The 26,209-nt window shown below is 37.6% G+C and overlaps 1 protein-coding gene across 1 annotated transcript in view; it reads left to right on the top strand.

Annotated features, from left to right (window-relative positions):
* PRPF4B (pre-mRNA processing factor 4B) overlaps window positions 1-25,883 on the top strand; it is a 31,517-nt gene extending 5,634 nt beyond the window's left edge. Inside the window, exons 2-15 of the mRNA XM_031552690.1 lie at window positions 2,662-3,855; window positions 7,448-7,621; window positions 7,887-8,042; window positions 8,648-8,729; window positions 10,219-10,429; window positions 12,566-12,639; window positions 14,031-14,121; window positions 14,780-14,927; window positions 16,013-16,150; window positions 17,353-17,506; window positions 19,500-19,614; window positions 20,110-20,261; window positions 20,712-20,798; window positions 21,803-25,883. Of these exons, the coding sequence (XP_031408550.1) occupies window positions 2,662-3,855; window positions 7,448-7,621; window positions 7,887-8,042; window positions 8,648-8,729; window positions 10,219-10,429; window positions 12,566-12,639; window positions 14,031-14,121; window positions 14,780-14,927; window positions 16,013-16,150; window positions 17,353-17,506; window positions 19,500-19,614; window positions 20,110-20,261; window positions 20,712-20,798; window positions 21,803-22,033 (3,007 nt within the window). The 3' untranslated portion in view covers window positions 22,034-25,883. The remainder of the gene's footprint in view (window positions 1-2,661; window positions 3,856-7,447; window positions 7,622-7,886; window positions 8,043-8,647; window positions 8,730-10,218; window positions 10,430-12,565; window positions 12,640-14,030; window positions 14,122-14,779; window positions 14,928-16,012; window positions 16,151-17,352; window positions 17,507-19,499; window positions 19,615-20,109; window positions 20,262-20,711; window positions 20,799-21,802) is intronic.
* The last annotated feature ends 326 nt before the right edge of the window (window positions 25,884-26,209 follow it).

Raw genomic sequence — 26,209 nt, 5'->3', positions numbered from 1 at the left:
CCTGCCTCGCCGCTCCTCGGCGGCGCCCGGGTAGCTCGGCCTCGTGAAACGCTGTCTGTGCTCTCCTTCTCTTCCGTTTTCTGAGGGGATTTTTACCCGTTAGGCACAGGAGTGGAAAACTGCTTTTCCTCGTCTGTGTGTGAACCGTGTGGAACACGTGAGCACGCCGATAAATGTGTCCAGTGCTCTGTAGGGAACCGTAAATAAGGAAAATAAAGTGATGACTGCGATAGAAAGCCCAAAGGTAGGGAAGAAATGGGTGAAATCTCTGCAAATCTTCATAGGCTTCCCATAGTTCTTTTCCTTGAATCCCAAAAAAAGGGACAACGAGGCTGTAACATAGATGTCACAACTCCCGTGGAAGCATGCAGATACCTCATGGCCTCGTCGCCTTCTCAAATCTTCTTAAAAGGTTTCTTTTCCATGTAATTATAACTCTGAAGCTGTTAAATGAATTAAAAGTTTGCCTGTGTTTTGATGGCATTACACGAAATAAATCAGTGCCTGCACATGGAATAGCTCCGAACTGTTTCCCTGGGCAGCCTCATCTGGTGGACGGCAGCTCTGCCCACAGCAGGGGGCTGGCTGGGCTTTAAGGTCCCTTCCAGCCCAAACCATTCTGTGATTTAAAGCTGGAAGAAGGAGGCTTCTCTGGAGCAGTACGAATGGACCTGCAGTATTCTTATAAAGTATTGAAAAAACATGAATGTGTCAACAGGGGACCCTCACAGCTCCCTGTAACCGGCTGAGAAGTCCTGAAAGATGCACGGTCACCTTAATGTGCTCCTTGCCACGTTTCTCTGCCCTTTTGCTAACTCATTGCTTGGGATTGCAGATCCAAATTGAGAAAGTTTTAAATCTGCTACTTTTTGTGTGTGTGTGCGTGCGTCTTTTGTGCCAAATGTACCATTAAACAAACTCCTCTGGAGGCAGTTTGTCTTGTTTTGCATAGTCTGTTGTGTGGTGATGTCGGGTGACAGGAGGGGCAGTTAAAAAAAAAAAAAAAAAAAAAAAAAGCCCTTCTTCCTATATGCTCTGGTTGAGTAAGCAGTGGTAGTAGTAGAGATGTAAAAGAAGAAACGTGCAGCATTAACACTTTGGTTAGAAGCTTGCATATTTTAACTCAAATAGGCTGCTCCCTTGGAAAGGGAATGAGGATATTTTGGAGCAATGAAGTGTCAACAGTATCAGCAAATTATTTCTGAGTACAATGACAATAAGTTTGGATTGTTTTCTAGTATATGAATTTGCATTAACTCACGTAGGAGATAATCATTTGCTGTTTGAAGACCCTGTCCTTAATGAGGAGGATGTAAATTGAATTTGTAGTGAGGTGTCATTCTTTAGTTGGCTAAGAATAATTCTGGTATGATTATACCAATGGATCATTGGTCGTATTTTTCAAAGACCTCTGTAGGATGAACCTAGCAGGGTTCTGAGGGTATCTCTACATTTCCGTGTGCATCTCACCAGCACTGTGACCATCACACCCCAAGAGCTTCCCTTCAGTGAACGAGGCTGGGGATAGAGCAGTATCTAAAATACCGGAGCGTTAGCGAATTCCAAAACTAGTACAGGTGGGGTGAGTTTGCAGAAAGGCGATGCTGGCACCCAGGAGGTGATTTGGCAGCAGATTTTAAAAGGCAAATATCCATCTTGCTGTAGCTGGTAATTGATGTTCTGAAGGTATTTGCTGAGAGCTGTTTATGTCTATTGATAATCCAATTTCAGCTTCTAGGGAAAACAGTAAAAGTGAATGTGTGAAGTGTGCGGACTGACTTATGTAATTTTTGAAGTTCTTGTCTAATTAAAGTGCTTGTTGCTGTGACTAGCTAATTGAAATTAGATTTTATTTTTTTTTTTAAAGAGACCACCATTATTTTAATAACCTGTTCTATATTTATTTTCTGTTTGTTTTTTGTTTCTGTCCAATACCATTTTACAGGTCTCAAGAGAACATACTTTTTTCCCTCAGGAAGCCAATAGGCTTCTGTATCTATTGGAAAGCTTTTCTGAAATTAGGTGTTCTTAATTGATCCTGTTCTTTAAACTGTTCCCTGTATTGCATATATAAATGCAGAGTAAGAACAGTTCTGTGTTGTCTAACAAGTGTATGCACATACAGATAGGGATGACAATTAAGAGAATCAGCCTGCTGTGCTTGAGACTCTGCGGAATGGTTTACTTAGGGGGTCAGAATCATCCCCTGAAATAAGTTTTGATCTTTGGAGGACAACTGCGCTTTGTCTTTTGAAAGTACTTTTAGAGGACACAGCTTGGATTTGGTGTAGGAATGGAGCAGTGAATAAGACAGATACTGGACTAACAGGAGGTATAAATGCACAGCACTGTTGTATACCATTACCAAATATTGGCAGTGTTGAACCAATAACATTGGTTTCACCTATGTGGTTTGTTTTGTTAATGTATTTGCTCCATCCTCCTAAGCTAGTATTTCTTTCAGCAGTCATAGCTGTCTGTTGGTGACAAACTATGCCTGCTCTTACAACTTCATTACATTGCTTGTACATTTTTAATACTCCAACAGCAGATAATTAAATACCAGTTAGCTTCTGTCATAAAAGAGGCTAACAAACTAACTTGAGTTTAAGGGCTGCTGTGAATTGCTGGTACTGATGGGTAGTTTTTCTTTTTTTGCAGGGCTGAGGATGCGAACGCATCTGAGAAAAGTACAAATGAAGAAAATGGGGAAGTGTCAGAAGCAGATCAACCTCAGAACAAGCACAGCCGACACAAAAAAAAGAAACACAAACACCGAAGTAAACACAAGAAACATAAACATTCATCAGAAGAGGATAAGGACAAAAAACATAAACACAGACACAAACATAAGAAACATAAACGGAAAGAGGTAGCTGATGCCTCTGACAAGGAAGATGGACCAGCTAAAAGAACTAAAATTGATTTTTTAGCTCCTCTGGAAGACTTGGAGAAACAAAGAGCTTTATTGAAAGCTGAACTTGAAAATGAATTAATGGAAGGCAAAGTCCAGTCTGGTATGGGATTAATATTACAAGGGTATGAGTCGGGATCTGAAGAGGAGGGGGAAATTAACGAAAAGGCACGAAATGGAACTAGACCTGCAACTAAGTCAAACACTAAGGGAAAATTAGAACCTGTGGAAAATAAAGCTAGTTCCAAAAAAGGAAATAAGAGTGAATCAAAAGAAAGGACTAGGCACAGATCTGACAAAAAGAAAAGCAAGGTAGCGGTTGATGGAATCAAAGAGAAAACAACTAGAAGCAAGTCAAAAGAGAGGAGAAAATCCAAAAGCCCCTGTAAAGGAAGTAAGTCTCAAGATCAGACGAGGAAATCAAGATCTCCAATGCTTAAAAGAAGATCTCAGGAGAAAAATAGGAAGTCTAAATCTCCCCCAGAAGACAGAAACAAGGCTGATGATAAGAGTAAATCAAGGGATCGCAGGAAGTCTCCAGTTGTAAATGAAAGCAAAAGTCGAGATCGCGGCAGAAAATCCAAATCTCCAGCAGAACTCAGAAGCAAATCCAAAGATAGACGATCGCGGTCCAAAGATAGAAAATCTAGGCGATCAGAGACTGACAAAGATAAAAAGCCAATTAAATCTCCTTCTAAAGACGCTTCTTCAGGGAAAGAAAACAGGTCCCCCAGAAGACCTGGCCGAAGCCCAAAAGGAAGAAGCTTGTCTCCTAAGCCACGTGAAAAGTCAAGAAGAAGCAGATCCCCTCTCTTTAATGATCGTAGATCTAAACAGAGTAAATCCCCCTCTCGAACCCGATCTCCAGCTAGAAGGCTGAGGAGTAGATCTGCAGAAAGGAAAAGAAGAGAATCAGAAAGGAGGCGTCTTTCATCTCCCAGGTAACTTAAAAATGTCACCAGCCATTGCAAAAATGTGCTATGGGATAAACCATCTTGGTGTTTCTCTTTCATCCTGTAAAGAGCTGTTAAAAAGAGAATCAGGTTGTGTATCCTGTTATGAGTTTCCATTACATGCAGTCATCTTTCAAAAATACTATCCCCAGCTGTCAGACGCACAAAACCAGCTTTGCTGTTTGTTGCTCTCACCTGTACTGGGAACAAGTTTTGTAGCTCAGGTTCTGCTTTTTGTTGCTGTGTTGAATTCAGATTTTAGCTTCTGTTTTGGTTCTTAAGTTAATAGTAATGTTGTTTTCAGGAATTCCTATGAAGGGAGAACTTTATTCCCTCTCCTCTTAAATGTCAGTGTTGGCATTTCCCCACGCACACCTACTGAAAAATGATAGCATGTGTGAATGGTGTAAACTAGACTTTCAGATACGCTTCTTAGTCATTTTTTTTCTTAGAAATGTTTTGTCTCTTTAATTTGCTGGAGTTATGGTAGTGTTATTGGTCTGTTTTACTGGTAGTGTTACTGGCCCAAACTTGTATATTATTGCCATATTTTGCATATGCATAAATGAGGGAGGAAGGATTTAATCTTTTTAACATACTTCTGTCATTTGTTTTAAAAGGCAACATAGGCTCTGAAAGCAGTTACTTTGAGACTTAATATAAACCATCAGACAGCAGCATCTTTGAATCTGGTAAGGCCTGGATAGCAAGCTCCTTAGCAGAGAACAATAAAATTATTTACACTTTTGGAAGTTAACCCATTAAACCATAGGTGTCCAAACTTTAGGCTTCCCTGGGCCTCACTGAACAAGAAGGAATTGTCACGGGCTGCATATAAAATACATAGTATATTTAATGTATGTAAGTAAGGATTTTTAAAATACTTTTTATTAAAACAAAGCCAAAAAAAAAGTAGAACTAGTGGGATATTTGACCCTGTTTTTGACCCTTTTTGTTTTTGTGATACTAATGCACCAGACTGATTCAGTGGCAGTGGTTGCAATTCCTTGTGAGCTCTCGACGTGTTCTCCTGAGATTGTTATTGAAATTTTGCTCCTGCTGTACTTCATCCTTGAAAACAGGTGCTCACAAATGTATATACTGCCAAAAGTGATGGCAGGAGTGATTGTGAAGTGAGGGATATTTCTCTCTGGTAATGGAGGGCTTTTTAAAGAAAAATTTGTTGAGATGACGGATTTTTTTCAGTTCCACTAGTTTGTCTGTAAAGCATTTCTTGATACGCATTGAATGTGGCTGCATGTTTTTGCATATAGCATCTTTTTAAATTGTCAACTTTGGAAACTGACACGATTTCCTTACAGTTTAAGCATAGTGCTGTTTTCCAAGGTGCTTAAGCACATGGAACATGTAATACCCACGGGTCTCACTTCCACTGAGCCTCTGAGATGAGCAGGAGAGCTGGAGTCAGCACTACAGTGCACATTCCCCTGTTTCACCCAGGCAGTTCCAATCACACACTGCTGTGTGGTTGTTGTAGCAGTGGGTGAGTGCCCAGGGCCGGACAGGACTGCTCAGAGGGCCAGAGCCACCGCCAGGATGGTGCAGGGAAGGAGCGGCCGCAGTGTGAGCTGTGCCAGGCTGCAGGGTTGGACGTGGCTGCATTAAACAAAACAATTCAGCAAGCAAGAGTTCAGCATCTTGATGATGGATAATTTTATACGTGGGGTATCTTCCACAGGCACAATGACCAGCTTGCTTTGTCTATATACTATTGACAAGCAACACTGCAGGCACTTTGGGAAACGGCCCCTGTGGTGTTAACGAGATGAAGCAAGTATTGTAAATGGCACCAGTTTATCCAACCAGTTCCTGGTGAATGGGCACTCCGTTACGTTTCTTTGACATAGTACTTGTCTGTCTTAGTTTCAGTTTTCATTTCTAGTGAAATTGCATTTCAGTGCAGGCTGTTGCATTGCAGCCAGTTTGAATTAGTTGTCTAAACACCACTATTGCAAGAGATGCACATGTCTAGAATTTTGCTGTCAAGTTCCTAGAAGAGTAACTTTAGTAATACTTTTTTTTTTTTTTTCTACACTTGTGTGAGGGACTGCTGAGAAATATTTTCTACTGGTAGTGAACAGTCTTTCTTTGTGGGACATCTTGAACCAATGTTCCCATGTTCGAGTTTTAACTGCTTGTAACTACCCAGGCTGCCAGGTAACTTCAGGAGCTCCAGTGAGCAGTTTCAACCACAAATTCCCAGGAATTTAATTTTTCATATTTGCTTCCAGTGTTCCACTCGTGTAAGATACTTCTTAGTTCTCTGACTGAAATATGTTACTGTACAGCGTTACTTATGTGTTTCTAATCACCTTCTACTTCCTATCACACATATGTGATCCCTGAACTGATTGGGATTCTTTTTGCAGCTATTTTGACTGGCTTTTGGCAGCACAACCACGTTGTAAACTAGAAGGCTTGTCAGTTCATCCTGTGTGGCTTTTTTTTTTGTAACACTGTTCACAAAAATGTAACATAAATGAAAAGTGAAAAGGGGATCTCCTCCATCCTTCTTGCAGAAACCAGCACTGCTTCTGTGTGTGCTTTGTTTTTCTTTCTGTTTACTATTATCCATCAGTTCTGCATGTGTGTTCATTATATGCAGCTAGGGTAACTGAAGCTGTTAACAGCAGTCACTAAAAAAACCAAAAACATCACTTCAGAATGGGTAGTGTTGATCTTTCAGACCCGAGAGACTGTTCATTGATGAGATACAGCACCTGAAATAACTTGTCCTGATTCAATTTAAAAGAAGTAAAAACAAAAGAAATGGAGTAGCAACATCTTATTTGAACAACAGTGGAAATATTTTCCAAGAATTTCTATTACAGCTTCATCAGAATCGTCAAATATTTTTAACTTCTGTTTTGGATTGAAGTCTTGCTGTCTTGGGATACCATTAAGCTTTTTAGTGTGGTTGGTTCATGAAGGATTTTTTTTTCCTTAAATAATTGTTCATCTTTATAGACAAGAATGAACATAGTGTGTATATATCTATGATATATATATGTGTGTGTGTGTGTAATAGTTATTTTAATTTGAGAAGTGTTAATTAGAATTGCTTTTAGTTGCAGTGCTACACTATGAGGAATGCAGAAGCTGTTCACTTCTAGTAGCCAAATTGGAAAACACATGGAAGTTGTCATGGAATAGTTTTGTCCTAAATTTAAACTCCATGTTGTGGAGTTGCTGAGAAAAATTCAAGAATTTGGTTTTAGGTTTTATTTATTGCATACTACTTCTGATAAACACGAAAATAGGCTGCTATTTATGTAAGCTTTGTTTTAGAAATTTCTTAGCTTTATCGTAGTAATTAACTAGCTCTGTTTCCAGAGTTGTCCTGAGCTAGACCTGTGTGGGCACATATTTCCCAGGTTGGGGAGACAAGTACATGGAGGGCAGCCAGCTCTGCAGCACACATACCCATTTCTGCACTCAGAAATCCATCTGATGGATCCTCACCTGTAGGAAGATATTTAAAAGTGAGATTTTAGAAGGAATTGGAGGATTTGTTTTCAGCTCGCTCCTTATTTTACTGTGGTTCTTCCTTCATTTTAAGAACGCGAACCAGAGATGATATTTTGTCTAGACGTGAAAGATCAAAAGATATCAGCCCACCCAGCAGATGGTCTCCATCCCGAAGAAGGTCTCGCTCACCCATTAGGAGGAGGTCTCGCTCACCCCTTCGACGCAGCCGGTCTCCACGAAGGAGGAGTAGGTCCCCTCGGAGGAGGTAAACACACCACATGGGTTGGTTCGTTTGTTTTATAGGGTACAAAGACGAGTCTCAAGGCATCTTACACGTAAAAAGATAATGCATTTTTCAGTCCCTACTTATTTATAAGTTGGCATAGTTGAATTAATTTTGTCCTCCATAAATTCATTTGTTGTATTACTTGGAGTTGCTGTTTTATGAATAGGTTTTCCTCTTTTTCTTTTAAAAACAAGAAAATAAAAAGCAAAACAAAACAAACAAAAATCCCTCTTATTGTTACCAGGGATAGAGGCCGAAGAAGTAGGTCTCGCCTTCGAAGGAGGTCCAGGTCACGTGGTGGCCACAGACGTAGGAGTAGGAGCAAAGTTAAAGAAGACAAATTTAAAGGTAGTCTTTCTGAGGGCATGAAAGCTGAACAGGAGTCTTCATCCGATGAAAAGTAAGTCTTAAGATCTAATTTACTGTCTTAAAATGCAGGTCCAGTAATGTGGGGAACCAGCCAAAACTTCATGCTGTAGTTTTTGGGTTGCCATCTAAAACCTTAATCATTTTATATTACTTTTAATTTTGTCAAATTGCTATTGGGATGATTGAGATCTGTTGTTTGGTGAGCAGACCTTGAGGGGCTCATGCGTGGTTTGGTTTCTAACTTTGACTTAATGAATGTCTTTTGAAAATAATTTGGTCTGGTGTTTATCTTAGTGTATTGCTTGAAAATCAGTAAGGATTAACTGCTGCTAGCAAATTGTTCTCTGTATTTGCTAAATATCTAATCTGACAGCATGAGATAATACATTCATAACAGTCAAGTCTGCGGTTGGGAATGAAATGCTTGGTCTCAAGCTATCAGTGGATACATTTTATCAGTAAGGAAACATGAATGTACACACTGGGTTTTAATAGGTTTTGCTTTCCAAGCCAGGTTAACAATTTTTGTTCGATATTCCATTGTGTGCTTTCTGCACCAAAAAACAGCATTTAGGAGGATTCAGTATGTAATCGTATGCTTATGATGCTACATAAAAAGTAATTATATTTTTATAGTCTTGAAGATTTTGATTTGGAAGAAGAGGATGAAGAAGCAGAAATAAGACAGCGAAGGTTACAGCGGCAAGCAATCGTTCAGGTAATGGTTGTATTATCACAATTAAATTATTCTAAAGATTAGTCTTGGTCAAAGCTGACACTTCTACTGCAGCAGCATTACTTCTAAGACTGAAGCAACTCTCCCATGAGTCATTTTTATGTCACAATCAAATGCTTTCTGACGGTCCTATGATGTGACATGTTAAAAATATTCTCATTTATTCTCATCTATAGGTTTTCCTCAGGCAGGGCTGCACTGTTGATATTATAATATCAGTTTAACACTGTTAGCTATCAATCAAAGTGGTTAGTTTGTTTCAAATAGCACTTGTCCCTTTCCAAAACTTAGTAGAGCCACTGAATTGGTTCCCCCTTCATGAAAGTTGATTCAGTCAGACATATGCATTTGCTGCCATTAAGGTTTTGCTTCTGGTAAGAAGGTGGCAGTAGTGATGAGTAATGTGTAATTGAGTCCAGGCCAGGGGGATGTAACTGTAAAGCACAAGTGGGCTCTTCTACTAAAGGTGGGATTTGGCACACAGAGTACAGAAGACAAAATTCCGTGACGTATTTACTTAATACTTAATTATAAAAACACTGGTTATAATGTAGTGCTTAATTTAAGCAGCACTAAAAATAATGGTTATCTTTTGATTTTTATATAAATTTAATGATAAAATCCTTCAGAATAATGACTGAGTTATTTTTTTAAGAACTTTATTTTACTCTTTGTTTGCCAAAATGTTGTCATAATGAATCTGTCAGTACTAACATTATGACAGGCACAAGGAAGGAAATACAGAAATACAGAGGTGCCTGAAATGTCATGCACTTCTTCAGTTTTATTGAGTACTAGTAGAATGAGTTTTCATAACCTACACCCAGTTCTGGGGCCTCCAACACAAGCAGGACATGCAGCTGTTAGAGCGGGTTTAGAAGAGGTCATGAAGATGATCAGAGGGCTGGAGCACCTCCCCTACAACGACAGGCTGAGAGAGCTGAGGCTCTTCAGCCTGGAGGAGAGAAGGCTCTGAGGAGACCTCATAGCAGCCTTCCAGTACGTGAAAGGGCCTACAGAAAAGCTAGGGAGGGACTTTATATTATAAAGGCATGTAGTGACAGGATAAAGAGAAACTTTAAACTGGAAGAGGGTAGATTTAAACTAGATACGAGGAAGAAGTTCTTTACTGTCAGGGTGGTGAGGCACTGGAACAGGTTGCCCAGTGAGGTTGTGGATGTCCCCTCCCTGGAAGCGTTCAAGCCAGGCTTTGAGCAACCTGGTCTAGAGAGAGGTGTCCCTGCAGGGGTTTGGAACGAGGTGATCTTAAAGGTCCCTTCCAACCAAAACCCAATCAATTCTGTGATTCTATGATACCAATTCTATGTATTTGTAGAATTTGCCATTAGAGATGTAGGTGATTATGAAAGCGAAGATTTAATGTTCAGCACAAGCCATTAGGGATGAAAATAAAAATAATTAAACTGTGATAAACTGTAATGCTGAAGTTAACAATTGTGTTTCTGTTTAGAAATACAAGGGCCAGACAGAAGACAGTAACATATCTGTGCCATCTGAACCAAGCAGTCCTCAGAGTAGTACGCGCAGTCGCTCAAATTCACCGGATGATATCCTGGAAAGGGTAGCTGCTGATGTGAAAGAGTATGAACGGGAAAACGTGGACACCTTTGAGGCGTCAGTAAAAGCCAAACACAACCTCATGACAGTGGAACAGAACAATGGTAAGAATCTGAAACCTCACTTAGAATGCAGTGTATAAAAAGAGTGCGAAAGAGATGTAATCCTTTGTTTCTTTATATACCTCTAGACTGGGTGCATATTGAGATTTTGGACAGAGCTTGCAGTATTTCCTTGAATATTAGGATATTTCAAACATAATATTAAAATAATAAAGCTTGTTTGTTAAGGAGGTTGACGTGAACGAATGTTCTCCATATTTCTAGTAACTCTTAATAGAGTTCACTCTATAAATATGGAAGAGCAGATAGTGATGTTTGATTTGATAATTAAGAATCTTCTTTTTAAATGAAAATTTTTCACTTACGCATACTTTTTTCTTAGAAGTTTGATTTATTTCTCTTCATTTTGGAGTGAGTTGCAAACCATGACTTCATTCATTCATTCATTTATTGGTTAGAGCAACTGTTTGAAGAATACATGTGTATCTGAAGTTGTTGAGAATGATGGGGCTTTTGAGAGTCATTGCTAGCTTGCCCATGTGTAACTTTTTGCTGAAAGAATAGCTATTGTCCTCCTCTTCCTGCCTGGCTTGGTCCTGCTGTGGCAAAAGGAGCGCAGACCATAGATCTTGTTTGTTTGCTTGTTTGGAATTATTTTTTTTTTGACCCTCTTTTGAGGCTGGTATACCCTAAGTCTTCCAGTCAGCCAAAGGTGTATCTCCAGTTGCCATGCAGACATACTTGAACTGGCTGTTTAACCTGAGCAGCCCTTCAGGAGATGGCTGGACAGCTTATATTTCGTATCACCTACTAGATATATCCTTGGCTATGTTCTAGTGGATCCTTCCTTGAAATAGTAAAGCTGCACATCTCTGCGGCTGATACAGAGCAGTTGGGTGCTGGTGTTCCCTTGTGCAGATTGCATTTTGAGATAATTCTCTTGTGATGAAGGTGAAAAGAACACTCTTGTGTACCTTTTCTCTGTTAGCATAGCACAAGGCAAAACAGTCCTTTTTATATAAAACACTCACTAATATATTTTTTGCTGTCTAATTTTGTCCACTAAAAGATAATGGAAATAAAACTGTTAACTACATGGGCTTTTTAATGGAGAGGATTTTAAAACAAACAAAAAAAAGATCAGTTGCACTAATGCACTGCAGGAGCTTCAGTATATTGGTAGGTGTCTGGATGGGAGGTGGCTATAACAACAGGAGGAAACAGGATCATCTGTTTGTTTTGTCAGAGCAATATATAACTTGACCTTCTATAAAGGCACAATAGTAAGTCACTAATGCACTCGTTAGTAGCTCACTGTAGCCCAGTTAAAATGCGAGTAATTGAAATTAAAAGGAAAAATCAGGGCAGTTGGTAGAAGGGTCTGTACCTTGAAACAACAGTGTCAGTATGATGGATGACAGTTTTTGATGCTTTCAGAAGATTGATATTTTGTTTGAAAGTGGTTACCTCAGGAGACTGGAGAATTCTAAGGTTAACCATTTATTTTTCTCCTTTGCTCCTTAACAGTACCTATGTCTGACCATGGTAATGAAGGAATGCTACAACCATACTGTGTGTTATGAAATAGTCTGAAGTTTGTTTGCTTTCACCAATGTATACTTAATTTATATTTCTTTGCTTTTATCTTGTCAACCAAATAAAATGTCTTTGAGATAATTAGCGTCATCTTTCACTGTAAGCCACATGAGATCCTTTTTGATGGAGCTGAAGAAAACATTTTTCAAAGAAACAGTTTCTGGGCTGTACAACTTTGGTTTTTAGTAAAATACTTGGTGATTATCAGAAAACCCCACACTTGTATATTGTAATCACATCTGCACCTATTAATACATTTAAATGCATATTTTTGTGCAGTCACTTGTAAGGATCTTATAAAGTACCAACCTTTTATTCCTGGTATGTGGATTGCTTGAAAGCTGCTATACTTAATTTTTCAAGGAGGTACAATTTTTTTTTTTTACAAACTTAACCATTTCTTTTGTATTTGTATAATGTAAATTACCTCTAACTTTCCTTGCAAATCTTTAGTTTGCCACCATGTTGATATTGAGATTGTGTTGTACCAGTGTAAAGTCATATAAAGTATAAAGATTACATTGCTAACTGTTGTCTGCTTGCCATCTTCTTCACCTTGAATAATGTGAACTTCCTTTCAAGGTTCAGCTCAGAAGAAACTGCTGGCTCCTGATATGTTCACAGAATCAGATGATATGTTTGCTGCATACTTTGATGTAGGTAATTCTTGGAAATGAAATGTATATGATATTTTTTGCTTTTTTTTGAAGGGTTGCTGTCACTTGAGGTTTGTGGGAACACTGGTTAGTAAAAGCAAAGTTGATAATTTTAATATTTTGATCAGTTGAAGCAGACAAAGTAGCTTTTAATATTTCAGTGAAAGAAAACCTGCAATGAGTAGGATTTTGGCCAGAGTAAACAAAGAATTAGGTACTTCACCTGCTGTTCAAATGAGAGCTGTCATGGCACACAGTAACCAACTTTATATTCACTTTTTATGTTAAAGTTGCTGTGTTGCACTCTTCTTTCTTCAGAGATGTGCACTTTCTTCAGAGGTTCATGTAAGGTTAATTTAAAAGTCTGTGTAATGTATTTTAATTTGCTCATGATGTGTTGTAATGATGTGGAGGCTTTGTGGATGAAGAGACATATTTCCCATTTCTACTTCTTGCACTGTTTCAGCAGCTTTTTCAAAATGTCCTGAAGCAGCTTACTAATCTTGGCAGTTCCTTAAATACTTGTTGCTACTGATACGCAGTCACTGAGAAAGTCAAGGCAACAAATTCCTTCTTAAGATGGGAATTCTCCAGTTAATCATGCTTTATGGCAGATGGAATCTATTAGTTTTCACAGAAGATTGTTGACAGGAGGTGTCACTATAATAAAGCCAACACACACATGCACACACCAAAGGAAAAAGATAAATAGTTTAGCAATAGTGGTGGTTTAGGTGATTTTAAAAACTTCAGGATAACAAGTAGGAATTTAAATGGTTTGTATGTAATCACTTTCTGCTGCACAAAAACTGATGTTCAGTCAAAGATATTTTTTTACTACCCATGAATTTGTATTTGAGATAATACTGTCAACTCAGTTAAGCAATGTCAGCAGCGACTGTAATATTTTTATGATTCTAAGCATAACAGTATGGATTTTGTGAGGTGACACTGAATGAACAGAAAGAAATTTGAGGCTTAAACAGTTACATTTACCCCCCCAAATTGCTGAACTTTTATTACTACAAATATACTGTAAGTAGTAAGTCTTAATATGGTCCAAACTATGTATTCTAATTTGACTTGTAGAAATTCATTGCAGATAATAGTTGAAACATGTCTCATTTGTCATATTTAATAATATTTCTGTAGTTGTCCCTGTTCTATTCCCTTGCAACAGTCTTCAAATGCTGGTATTTAAGTAGCATTCTGTGTTCAGTAGTATTTTTCTCCTACAAGATAAATGTGTTTGTAGTGTGGAGAAGAGCATTGTTTCAGTAGGGAAAAAAGTGCCTACAATGTGGACTTCTGATTTTTATAAGTAAACATTAAAGAGAACATACAGCTAGAGCACACAAGCAAAGCTGTTCCATTTGTTCTTTTTGTTTCAGAGTGCTCGTCTAAGGGCTGCTGGATTTGGAAAAGACTTCAAAGAAAACCCCAATCTCAGGGATAACTGGACTGATGCAGAAGGCTATTATCGTAAGTTTCATTTATTGGTTTGCAAAGAAGGAGGATGCTAAATGGAAAAGAACTGAAAAAAGTACTGAAACACAGTAATGTGAATATTTTGCTGTGAGTGCCATGCTGAATATGGCGTGCCCAAAGCAGCTTTCTGTTCTTGCACACTTGTACAGCATCAAGTTGCTCCTAGATATAAAGTTTTGGTTATGGTAAAACTAAAACCTGTCCATAGTTACAGCCATGAGCTCACTCTCACAAAAGAAGGGAGGAATGAAGGAATGCTTGCCAGGATCTGAAGCCAAGAAATCTAGCATCCAAGAGAATATAGTGGCCCTTGTGGTAGCTGTTATCTAAGATTCAGAATGGAGATAGTGAGTGAGTGACCATGTTTTACTTACTGGTCAATGTTAAAAGCTCATTTGCAGGTGTAAGGGCCAAAATAAATATACCTGTAATGGATGAAATGAGCAGGCAGGTTTTAACCTCAAGAAGGGAAGAATTCCAAACTTAGAATTGTTGATGTTCCCCATCATTTCCACAAAGAAAGTGCTAGTATGCTGTGAAATTAAGTGATTATACTGTTGATATGATTGAGAACCATTTATTTTTCATTAAATGTTTCATTGTGCATATGACGCGTAACTCTTACTTGAATTGCTTGATTTTTATTCTTCAGGTGTTAATATAGGTGAAGTTCTAGATAAACGTTACAATGTCTATGGTTACACTGGTCAGGGAGTCTTCAGTAACGTAGTACGAGCCAGGGACATGGCAAGAGCAAACCAAGAAGTAGCGGTTAAAATCATCAGGAACAATGAACTTATGTAAGTAATGCTTTTGTTTAATAATACTATAATAAAGCATGTGAGATTTTCGGAAGTTTTTCATGATGTGATTTGAATCTTCCTTTGTTTCAAGTGAAGTAACAGAGTACAGCTGTGGTTCCTGCCTTTTCTGCTAATATGAGCCATATAATTGGAAGCGCTTGAGGACTATGTATCCGCACTCACAGGAGAAGGGTACTTGCATTTTCATCAGGCACTTTCTCATTTGCAAAACTGCAGGGAACAGTGGTGGCAAGAAATAAGCTTAACATTGATTATGTTGTCTGTCCAGCCCTAAGATTTTTGAGATGGGAATCGAGGACTGTAAAATTCTGGCTTGATGAGCCAAATCCATTTGGGAAGCTGTGGGTTGGATACTAGTCAATCATCTCTAACTTAGACAAAGATATTTAAGTTAATTATTTTTGCATATTCTTCATGTGTGCTCATGTGTAGAAGACACAAGAAAGTGATGATACTCTGCCTATTGGAGAGAAAATCACTGGAGGTCTTCCAGACTGAATGACCCTTAAGTAGAGTGATGTTGTATTAAACTGTGCTATGTTATGGGAGGATCAGAATCTCTAATACTCAATTTCAGCATCTGCTGCCATAATAGCTACAGCCATGTGTGATATACTTATCCATTACAGATAACTTATATGGAAATCTCCGTGCATTTTACACTGGAAGTCTTTTATTTTGGTTTGTGTGTAACTGAGTTGAGCTATATGAATAGTACCTAGAAATATTTAGGGGGGAAAAAAAAAGGTAGGAAGCTAGTTTGGTGTGTTAAGATGATTTGGGTGTGTACTTGACTGTTAGTCAGTTTAGTTTAAAATTTTTACAATAGTGTAAGTGGTTAAGTAACTTCAAAACAAACAGGAGGAGAAGAATGAGTAGGCTACAAAATCACAGGTGATCAAAGACACCAAGAGTGAACCACTACTGCGGCTTTTTCAAGCAGTGCATTATGTAGTACTATTAAAACTGACAACTAAAACTGCAGAAGTAAATCTCAAGGTTTAAACAAGGCACTAGAATCTCATTTGTTTTGTTTTCTAATTGTATTTCTTTGTTTGCAGGCAAAAAACTGGTCTAAAAGAACTGGAATTTCTGAAGAAGCTCAATGATGCAGATCCCGATGACAAGTTTCACTGTCTAAGATTGTTCAGGCATTTCTACCACAAACAACATCTCTGTCTGGTATTTGAACCACTGAGGTAAGATGACAAGTGTTTGGTGTCTTTTGTGAAAAGTAAAGTACAACTAAGTAATCTTTACCTTTCTGTTCTTGACTATTGTTTTAAGCTTGGTACTTTGTTCCATTGCCAAGATTCAAGAATTTGAGCAATTCTTAAAAAAAAAAAAAAAAAATCTGGAGGCACAAGTCCAAAATCTGCTGAACTAGTTCAGATTTTTCGTAGTCAATTGTGTTTGAAACAAAGTAATTTATTAATAATAAATTATTAATTAATTTAATCACATTACATTATTCATAAATATCTCACTAGTGCTCATCTTAATGATTTTTTTTTAGTGAAAATATTTTTCCTAGATTTACAGAATTCTTAACCTTGTGGGTGTGGATTAAGAATGTGTAGCCAGAGAGGTTGAGCAAATACTGTATATTCTGTGACAAATAGATATATAGCAGCAACCTACAGAAGATGATTACAGTGCTCTATAAACTTGCCTTTAAATAAATAGGATTCTTTGGCAGGCTAATTGTAGACAGTTTTGTCATGGATCTAGACACTTTGGTTGCCTTAATTCCTATTCCTGCTTAGATGTTGTTTGTATCAATTGCTTGTATCCTAAGTTTTCACTATATATTTTAATTTTTGCCATAGATGTTTGAGTTGAAGATAAATCATTTGCTGAAGCAGTGCAAGTTTTATGAAGTGCCTAATATATTGTCAGTAATAAGCCTTATGACAAATAACTTTTTTGTGCTGTCTCTTCATAACACATTTGTGCATTGTTTACGTCCAGTTATGATTTTGTTGTGGATTCGTCTTTTCATCTGCTGTTCAAGTCATTGAAACATTGCCTCATCAACTTCCATCTTTTGCATATTTTCTTTTTAATCGCTTCTCAAGGAACTGAGCACAAAGGCTGGACAGCTGTTAAGAAAATGCTGTTCATGTGCAAATCAATTCTCTCCAATTAATCCGGATTAAAAATGTGTTCTGAACTGTTATGTCCAGTCCAGTAAGTAATTATATGGTACAGTGTAGATCTGATCAACCAGCATTTTTGTTTCATTGCTTTACAAATAGTGAGGTATGTATCTTAAGTTGAATGTCACTTGTTCTCCAGAATTCCTGAAGTTAACTAACTTATTCATGTTTTTCTTACAGTTGAGAAGGCAAGTATATTTCCCCTTACAGAGCTCTTTTGTTTTCTCTCTTTCTTACAATAGTATGAATTTACGAGAGGTGTTGAAAAAGTATGGGAAAGATGTTGGTCTCCATATTAAAGCTGTGCGTTCCTACAGCCAACAGTTGTTCCTGGCTTTAAAACTTCTTAAAAGATGCAATATCCTACATGCAGATATTAAACCAGATAATATTTTGGTAAGTGATAACTAATTGAAAAATATTTTGCGTGGACATTCTGTAATGTAAAATCAAATATGTGAAATTAAGTCAAAATTCACTTTACCTCCAAATGTTAAAAAATTAATGTTTTGGGGGGGAAAAAAGCTATAATGGTATAAATAAATAAGTATAATACAGCATTTAAATAAAATATTTCATTTGCTACAACCTTTCTGAAGCAAATCCTGCATCCACTTTTACCATTTTAGAATGTAGGTCTTCCAAGGACAGTATTCTTTACTAGGAGAAGTCCTAGGACTTTTTTCACCAGTAGCTGAAAAATGTTCTTGTTTCCACAAAATGAAAAAATGAAAATAGTTTGGTTAAGCCTGAAAGGAGATTTTGTTCATTTGAATAAGATGACTGAAGAAGTTTTTACTGTCCTTTTCTTTTTTCCCACGAAACATTCTGCTTAGTGGACTGTGAGAGCTACATCAAAGGAATCACATGGTTTGACTTTGGTTTTCTTGGTGGTCACCTATGGACAAAATTTAAGATATAAAAATGATCATTTTGTGGCTCTGGGCAGCCTGGGCTGGTGCTTGGCGACCCTGCACACAGCAGGGGGGTTGAAACTAGATGATCATTGTGGTCCTTTTCAACTCAGGCCATTCTATGATTTCTTGCCATCACTGTTGTAAAAGTTATTAGCTAAGCGTGAGATATGTGAATAGTGTTCTGGTTTATGAGTGGTACTCTGGATAATAGAGGTGGAAGTCTAAACTGATAAAATTTGGTTATCTAGAATGAAATCCAAGTCCAGCAAGGATATTTTTCCATACTTCCAAAAGACTGTGAGCACTGCATATTTACTGGTGGCCTCCTGTTCTCCTACTGAATCACGTAGAGAATTCCAGATGTGGTTTTTTGTTTTTTTTTTCAGTTCACCAACAGAAATAAACGAACAGATCTAATAACTAATATGTAGTGGTAGCATTTATCAAGTAGATTCTGGAAAGTGATAATGAGGCAGGAAGGAAAATGAATGGATTTGTTTTCACAATGGGAAGTCTTTAACATATCCAAGATTTAGTGAAAATAGTAGTGCATACTATATACATGTTGGTCTAGATATTTTACATGTAAAAATTATGTTTCTTACTACTACGTGTTCAATTTACACAGTTCCTTATTGATGTTTGACATGTCTTTGTTCACATTCTGGACTGATCTTGAGTTGGGTGTCCTCTATTCTCTCTTAAGAAGTTTCTAACTTGACTTTCTAGGAGTATAGGTAGTGTTTAGTGGTTGCTTGAGGGATTACCTCTCCAGCTAACTCTGGTACCAAGTCACATGAGGCAAAGCAAAGCTGATGCCATATTGCCTTGGAAGAGTCATACGGACACTATGTCAAATTATGTACCGTATTTATTACCCATTTAGAAAGTACTTTGATGTATGTGTGTGGGATCATTTTGTTGTTCATGTTATTTTCTAAATAGATGCTAATGTATATTAATGCATATGTAATCCTTTCAGTGCCTTTCAATTAGCGTCTTGCCACAGATCTCCAAAGCAACGGGAGATGTCACTATTAGTGTCTGTGCAGACAAAGAAAGCTAATTCGAAAGTAGTTCTGGGCATATTTGCTGTTCAGCTTTTAATAGTTCTACTGATGGAAGCTGCTAAATTATGCTGACAGTTTATTTCTTTTTTCCCCCACTTCTAAAATATACACTGTTGATGCAGCAATAAAGAATTAATACTGAAAAAAAAAACCCTAGTAAAATCTGTAGGAGAATAAGTACGTGAAACTGACTTCTTTGTATTTCTTAGGATGTGTAGGTATTAACTGTCACTTTCAGTTTAAGGTTTGACAATTTTCTTAGAATACAGAGAAGGCAGACTGAAACATGGGAAGAAACTGTAACTTAAAGGCTGAATGTTTTTCTTACAATGTTAGTCTTACAATGCTATTGCCAGTTCTGTGTACAAATAGTGCTAATATTCACTTATGTTTAACTTTCAGGTGAATGAATCTAAAACGATATTGAAGCTCTGTGATTTTGGATCAGCTTCACATGTTGCAGATAATGACATCACACCATATCTAGTTAGTAGATTTTACCGAGCTCCTGAAATCAGTAAGTACATTTGGACTGAGTACAATTAAACAGGTTGTATCAGTATAGCAAATGAAAATTTTGATTTGAGATTACTCTTTGTTTGATCTCAGCAAACCACCACTCTGAAAATATGATGGCAGTAAAAAAATTCAGCCAATTGAAAGCATGTTTTATGATTCTTCATGAGTGCTGGTGGTCAGCTCAGTGAGAACATGAAGAAGTCACTCTGCTTATAGCTTTGTTTTAATGTAGAGGTACTGTTCTGACTTTGTCTAACTGAAGCTGTGGTGATTAGTTTGGGTGTTAGATAAAAACCTCCCTTTCTGTAATTGGGATACTGTAAAAGTGAAAAGTCTTTCAGTTGTCATACCTTCTTTTTCTTAAGAGGAGAAGCACCGATAATACAGTTTCTAAATCAGACTTTTTTTATTTGTCTGGTTTTGTGGTATTATCTTCTTAAATTATCTCCATAAAGCTGCCTTTATGGAATTAACTTGAATTGCTCTGTTTCAGTTATAGGAAAAATCTATGACTATGGTATAGATATGTGGTCTGTAGGCTGCACGTTATATGAACTTTATACAGGAAAAATACTCTTTCCTGGCAAAACCAATAACCATATGTTGAAACTAGCCATGGATCTCAAAGGAAAGATGCCAAACAAGGTAAGAAAAATAAGTGTTATGATTTTTACTTAACGTCTGAAACTGTTGTTATGAACAGTAACACATACTTTGTTTTCTCCCTGCAATTCTTTCTTATCACACACATCTCTTAACAGCAAGTATATATCAGATATCCTCTGGATGTATAATTTATATTAATTTAAAATTATATGAAGTGAAAGTTTGCAGCTTCTTTTTCGTAGACTAAGTGTAAAGTGAAAGCAGAAACCAGAAGCAGGCACTGACCTGAAAAAAAAAAAAGTGTAAGTCAGTGGAAGGTATTATGTCCTTCTTCAACTGGTTTTAATGTTATTTTTTTATTCAGCATAGTTATTTGAAATGTAATTCAGAAACAGTAAGTTAATCATGTTAGTAGATGTTGATACTAATTGTGAAATTCATTAACACAGAGAGCTTAGCTAAAATTCTTGTCTTTCCCTGATTTTCCAGATGATTCGAAAAGGTGTGTTCAAAGATCAGCACTTTGATCAAAATCTCAACTTTATGTATATAGAAGTAGATAAAGTGACAGAAAGGGTAAGTCCTTGATGTGTCTATTGTTAACTGGTCTTTCAAACATACCTTAACATTTTAATTAAACTATCAGAATGTCCTTTAGTAGAGGCGTATGCAAGTTACATGGCTATGGACTGGATGGTGGGGTAGATCACACCTTGTGTATTGTGCATTTACTCAGAAATGGTGGGGGTGACTAATTCACCAGAGGGCCACACAGCCATCCAGAGGGACCTCAGCAGGTTGGAGATGTGGGCTGGCCTGAATCTCTTGATGTTCAGCAAGGGCAGTACGAAGTCCTGTACTAGGGAAGGAGCAGCCCTGGGCACCACTACACCCAGCCAGAAAGCAGCTCTGCAGGAAGGGACCTGGGGTCTTAGTAAGCACCAAGTCGTATATAAGCCAGCAGTGTGCCCTTGCCACTAAGAAGGTTAGTGCATTAGGCAAAGTTCTGCCAGCAGGTCAAGAAGGATCACCTGATCTTTCTGTTCTCAGAATTGGTGAGGCTACACCTGAAGTACTGTGTCCAGTTCTGGGCTCTTCTGTACAAGAGGAACTTGTACACACTAGAGAGAGCTCTGCATAGGGCCCAGATGATCAGAGGACTAAAGTATCTCTCCTGTGAAGAAAGGCTGAGAGGATAACAACTATTAAGCCTGGAAGACAGGAAGGCAGGGGCGAGGAATCTTATTAATACATATAAATACCTGAATAGAGGGTGCAGTGAAAATGAAGCCAGTCTCTTCAGTGGTGCCCAATACCAGGAAAAAAGGCAGTTGGAATGGACTGGAACATCAGATACCATTAGCTGCTGGCAAAAGATGCAGTCCGGCCTGCCCCAGTGGCTTTATATCCGCTCTTTTCCTTTGCCTGCCAAGAGTATTTATGAGGCCATGTGATGAAGAGCATTGTTGATGAGAGATAAGAAAACCCTGCAAAAAAAATTGCTGCTTAAGCGGTGTAAGAATTACGGCGGTTTTGTGTATTTCCACTGTTGTACAAGGTTGCCATTTTTGTGTTTGTAGGAGAAAGTTACTGTAATGAGCACCATTAATCCAACTAAGGACCTGTTAGCAGACTTGATTGGGTGCCAGCGACTCCCAGAAGACCAGCGTAAAAAAGTACACCAGCTGAAGGACTTGTTGGACCAGATTCTAATGTTAGATCCAGCTAAACGGATTAGCATCAACCAGGCTCTGCAGCACGCCTTCATCCAGGAAAAATTTAAACCAGATGAAGAAGTTCAAAGGGTTTGAGTAATTAAGATACAAAGACTGAAGAAATTTCACAGCAGTTATTAATGTATATAAACATAAATATTTGCCCTGCAAAGTTGAGGAAGAAAAGATACATTTGAATTAACGTCAAGGCTGATATTTCTTTTAGAAATGTTAGAGTAATTCTGTTTTGTGTCTTATGTGAAAATTTTCACTGTAGAACTGTTTTAATTGCCAAGACTGCACAGAAGTACAATGCTAATGTATATGGTTGCAGTTCGTATATATTATAAAAAAGAAAAAAGCATCTGTTTAAAAAAAAAAAAGAAAAAAAAAAGAGCAGTAATACTGGGTGGTTGATTTGTTTTTAGCAGACTTGGCTTCATTTTTGTCTTTAAAAAATGGCCAGCATAAATGCTGTTTATATTCACATTTTCCTAGGTGTGTGTGTGCAGGCCACAGCAGCATGCCCTTGGTGTAGTCAGTGCCGAAGGGGGTCTGTTCCTTCTTGAGCCTGCCCGCAGGGATGGTCTCCTCTTTTAAAGCAGGTTGTGTACAACTTTCAGTACACTGAAGGTAAGCTAACCCATCAACATCACCGGTGTTTAAGCTGTTATTTTACTGGAACAACTGACAAATGAGAGACAGTAGCGTTGTGGCAGAATTCCCTGCATGTTTGATAAATGATCTTGTTTTTATTTTCTGGCATTGCAACTGTGGCATAGTTACAACTTCCGTTCTGTTCATCACATTTACAATTTTGAGAGTGCGCACTTGATGGATAGAGCGCCTTCAGTGTACTGTTTCTTATTACTTTAATTTTTTTAATCAACTTGCTATAGACTTTGTATACATTTTGTTAAATACAGTTCACTATGACATAGAGCCAATACTTACGGAAGAGTTTTCATTTAGTAATTACATATGTTGGGATCTCATTTGAAAGAACTTATATCTAAAGGATAGATAGACAACATAATGAAACTTTTTAACTATTTGTATGTCATTTTGAAAGTGTACTGCTTTATGCTAAAAGTGTTTCATTTGTTTTCATTGTTTTCATTATTTGTGATCATGTTGTCTTTCAATACAGGCATAAACCTTCCACTCTTGAACAAAGCAGCTGCTTTTTAAAAGCGGTAATTGCTTCTTTACCTTTTATTTCTTTTGTAAATGAAGCTTTTCTTTAAAAAAAAAACAACAATGTGACTTTAAAGTGTTGTCTCCTTGCATAAAACAGTTGACACTTACTTATTGTAAAGTGAAGATTGTTCTGCTGCATGTAAAGTGGACCATGCAGATTTCTGTATGTTTTCAGTATGCATCATTAGATAATAAAGTCTTTTGTGAACAAGGCATTTGTAGCCATTTTTAAAAGAATCTGTCTTCAGTGATGGTAAATCAGGTAATTTGTAAAGAACCACCCCTGCCTTTTCTATTAATCATTTAATTAAAAGGACTGTTAAAAGCTATGATCTTTGGAAGAGCTATAGGCTATATTAATTAGATATATAATTATCACTGCTTAAACGAAAAGAAAGCAAAAAACCCTACAGATACTGTCTGCTTTCATTGTAATGAAATTATTCCTGTAGGACGTGAGATTAAATTCAGGCTTTAACTAATGTTTGTGCTGTTTTTCTCACTTTTCCTTTTGATGGTGCTGAAAGAGAAAAAGGAAAGCGAGTCACAGGCCACTCAACGCCTACTCCATGGGGTCTGATTTGCTGAGACACCAACTTCACCTTCCTAACAAGGTTATTTCTGACAGCATGTGTAGATAAACATTTAGCAACAAGTTAAAAACAGCTTGAAACATTTGAGTTGGTTATACAACAAGAGAAAAACAGAATCAGACTTTTCAGATCCTTACTGCTGTTCTAAACTACTCTTTATTAAGAGGTTTCTCTTTACATTTTTGATCAATATATTCTGAAAACCAGTGATAAACCCAATGGTTTCACTTATTTTATAACACTTATTTGAACTAAGAAGGGTTTTTGTATCCATCTAGGTCCATAAATGACAGCAGTCATGCACTCCGCGAAGTGCACGCAGGAATGGAAAAATGAGGCAAAGCAGTCATTGTGCTGGTGGGGAATACCCCACTGAGGAGATGTAATGACCTAACTACAAAAACAGGCAGGAGATGGGTCGTTTTGTAAGCTATTTGGAACCTTCCACCTGTCTCTCCTCAGCTGTAAAATTCTTGATAAAAAATAATCCGTCCTTATTTCCACATGTTAAGGGATCTTGTTTGTAGCAGAAGTAAATTCAGCTTTCACATTTAATGAAGCAGTAGTTGTCTGCTTGTAAACTGCAGAAAGTAACCTGCACTTTCACAACATAAGCAGAGCTTCTGAGGGCAGTTTTACACAGGGATTAGCAGCTTATTCTTGCTGTTGCTTTGTACTTTATTCTTAAAATAGGAATATGAAACAAATGAGTTGGTGATGCAGAAACAAAGCAGTAGGAAAAAATGCACCTTAATACCTACAGAACTGTTTTAAGCTGTTCTGGAGAAGCGTAAAGTTGCTCGTTCACTTGTTCTTTGTGTTGTAGGTGCAGCTCAAAGAAGATGATGACTACCTGAAGACATGAACAAAGGTTTCTGTCCTATAAAAGATATGAAAAATACTCTTCATACATTTCTGTCTTAATCTTTTGGTTTCCAGCATCCCAATTTAGAATTAACATTGCTACGGTATTGATAATTCCTGAGACATACTTAACTGTATTACAGTTTTTTATGCTGATATGCTTGTTTCGTTTCTGGTTTAAGATTTTTTTCTTATTGTGATTAAATGCAGGCAGATAGGCATTACTGTTTAATGCAATTTTCATAGAATGATCAGTACGAGACCTGTCATTTAGAAAAGTGCCATTGTATTTAGTTAAAATAAACACTTTTAACTGGTAAAGATTTAAGCAGATGATGCGCTTTTTTTCTTTAAGTGCAGCAGGTTTACTCATTCTGCTGAACTTGTCTGTTGCTGCAGTGAGGGGCTGACAGGCATTCTTCAAAACAAGTGGGTTTCAGACCTCCATCCACTCTCAGCTTCAGCTTTTGTATTGGCAGCAACCAAAAATCTTTAATTCTGACTTCAAAAGCCTTTAGTATTGAAAACCTCCTGACCACAGTTAAGAAACGTTTCCAGTTTTAGGCAACACCTGTTCCTGTGGCCTCTGAGGATAGCAGAGAAGCTGCTGCTGGCCACAGGAGCCGCTTGAATTCCAGTGGTTGCAGCTTGCTACAAACACAGCAGTTAGACAGCAGGGTTTTCTTGCTGAACTACTTTTCAGCTGACCTAAGAGGATAATTTGTCTTTTCCTCCTATACACTAAGATATAATTTTCATCTTCACCTGAGGTCCTACATAAAGTCTAGTTAAGTCTGCTGGCTTCTGCTTGCTTCTCCCTTGTGACAAGGAATTCCACATGTTTAATATGTTTCTTCAGAATGCTTGGCAAACTAAACAAGATATCAGCCCTCTGTATTCATTTAACTCAAACTCATTGGGAGATTAAATGCTCTTTTTTTCCTTCTTTTTGCACTGAAACAAATTAAATATGCAGTTAGATTGTCTTTTTATTACTATGATGTATATTGCTTTAATTAAAAAAAAAATAGGAACTGTTCAAAAGCCTTTGATTGAATATAATGATTCCTGTAGAATATTTTTAATAATACTTTATCTCCATACATAGGGTAAGTGGCAATAAACCTCTGAAGAACCTTTATATGTATATTGACCTGTACACAGAAGGCAGACCAGTCTGTGAGACTACTGGAGATAAAGCAATCTTCTACAGCATGTGTCAGATTGTAACTGTGCAGAATGTTGGGAAGTGGCTGCTGCTTGAAGTTAATAAAGTATGCTTAAACTTACTTGCATCTCGTCTTCTGTTGCGTTCACAAATGTACTTTTGCAAAGCTTCTAAACACGTGAAGAATTTTGAAAGATACCATTTCATTTCTGCATGGTGCTGTCTGCTTTAGGTATCAGATGTATTGAAGAGCTGGGGGATGCTGCGGCATAGCCATTAATTTTTTTGAAGAACAGAACGTACTGTTGATACAGATGAGATAATGAGCTGCCTGGTCGGTGACACGACTGGCCTCTATAAAAGGAGGCTGTCACCTGGGCTTTACATCACTGGTTACAGAAGGCAGGGAATTTCTTTCATAAACTTTTTGTGTGCAAGCCTGAAAAA

The sequence above is a fragment of the Meleagris gallopavo genome, chromosome 3, assembly GCF_000146605.3.
Source record: "Meleagris gallopavo isolate NT-WF06-2002-E0010 breed Aviagen turkey brand Nicholas breeding stock chromosome 3, Turkey_5.1, whole genome shotgun sequence".
NCBI lineage: Eukaryota > Metazoa > Chordata > Aves > Galliformes > Phasianidae > Meleagris > Meleagris gallopavo.
This window is presented reverse-complemented; position numbering and strand designations above follow the sequence as displayed.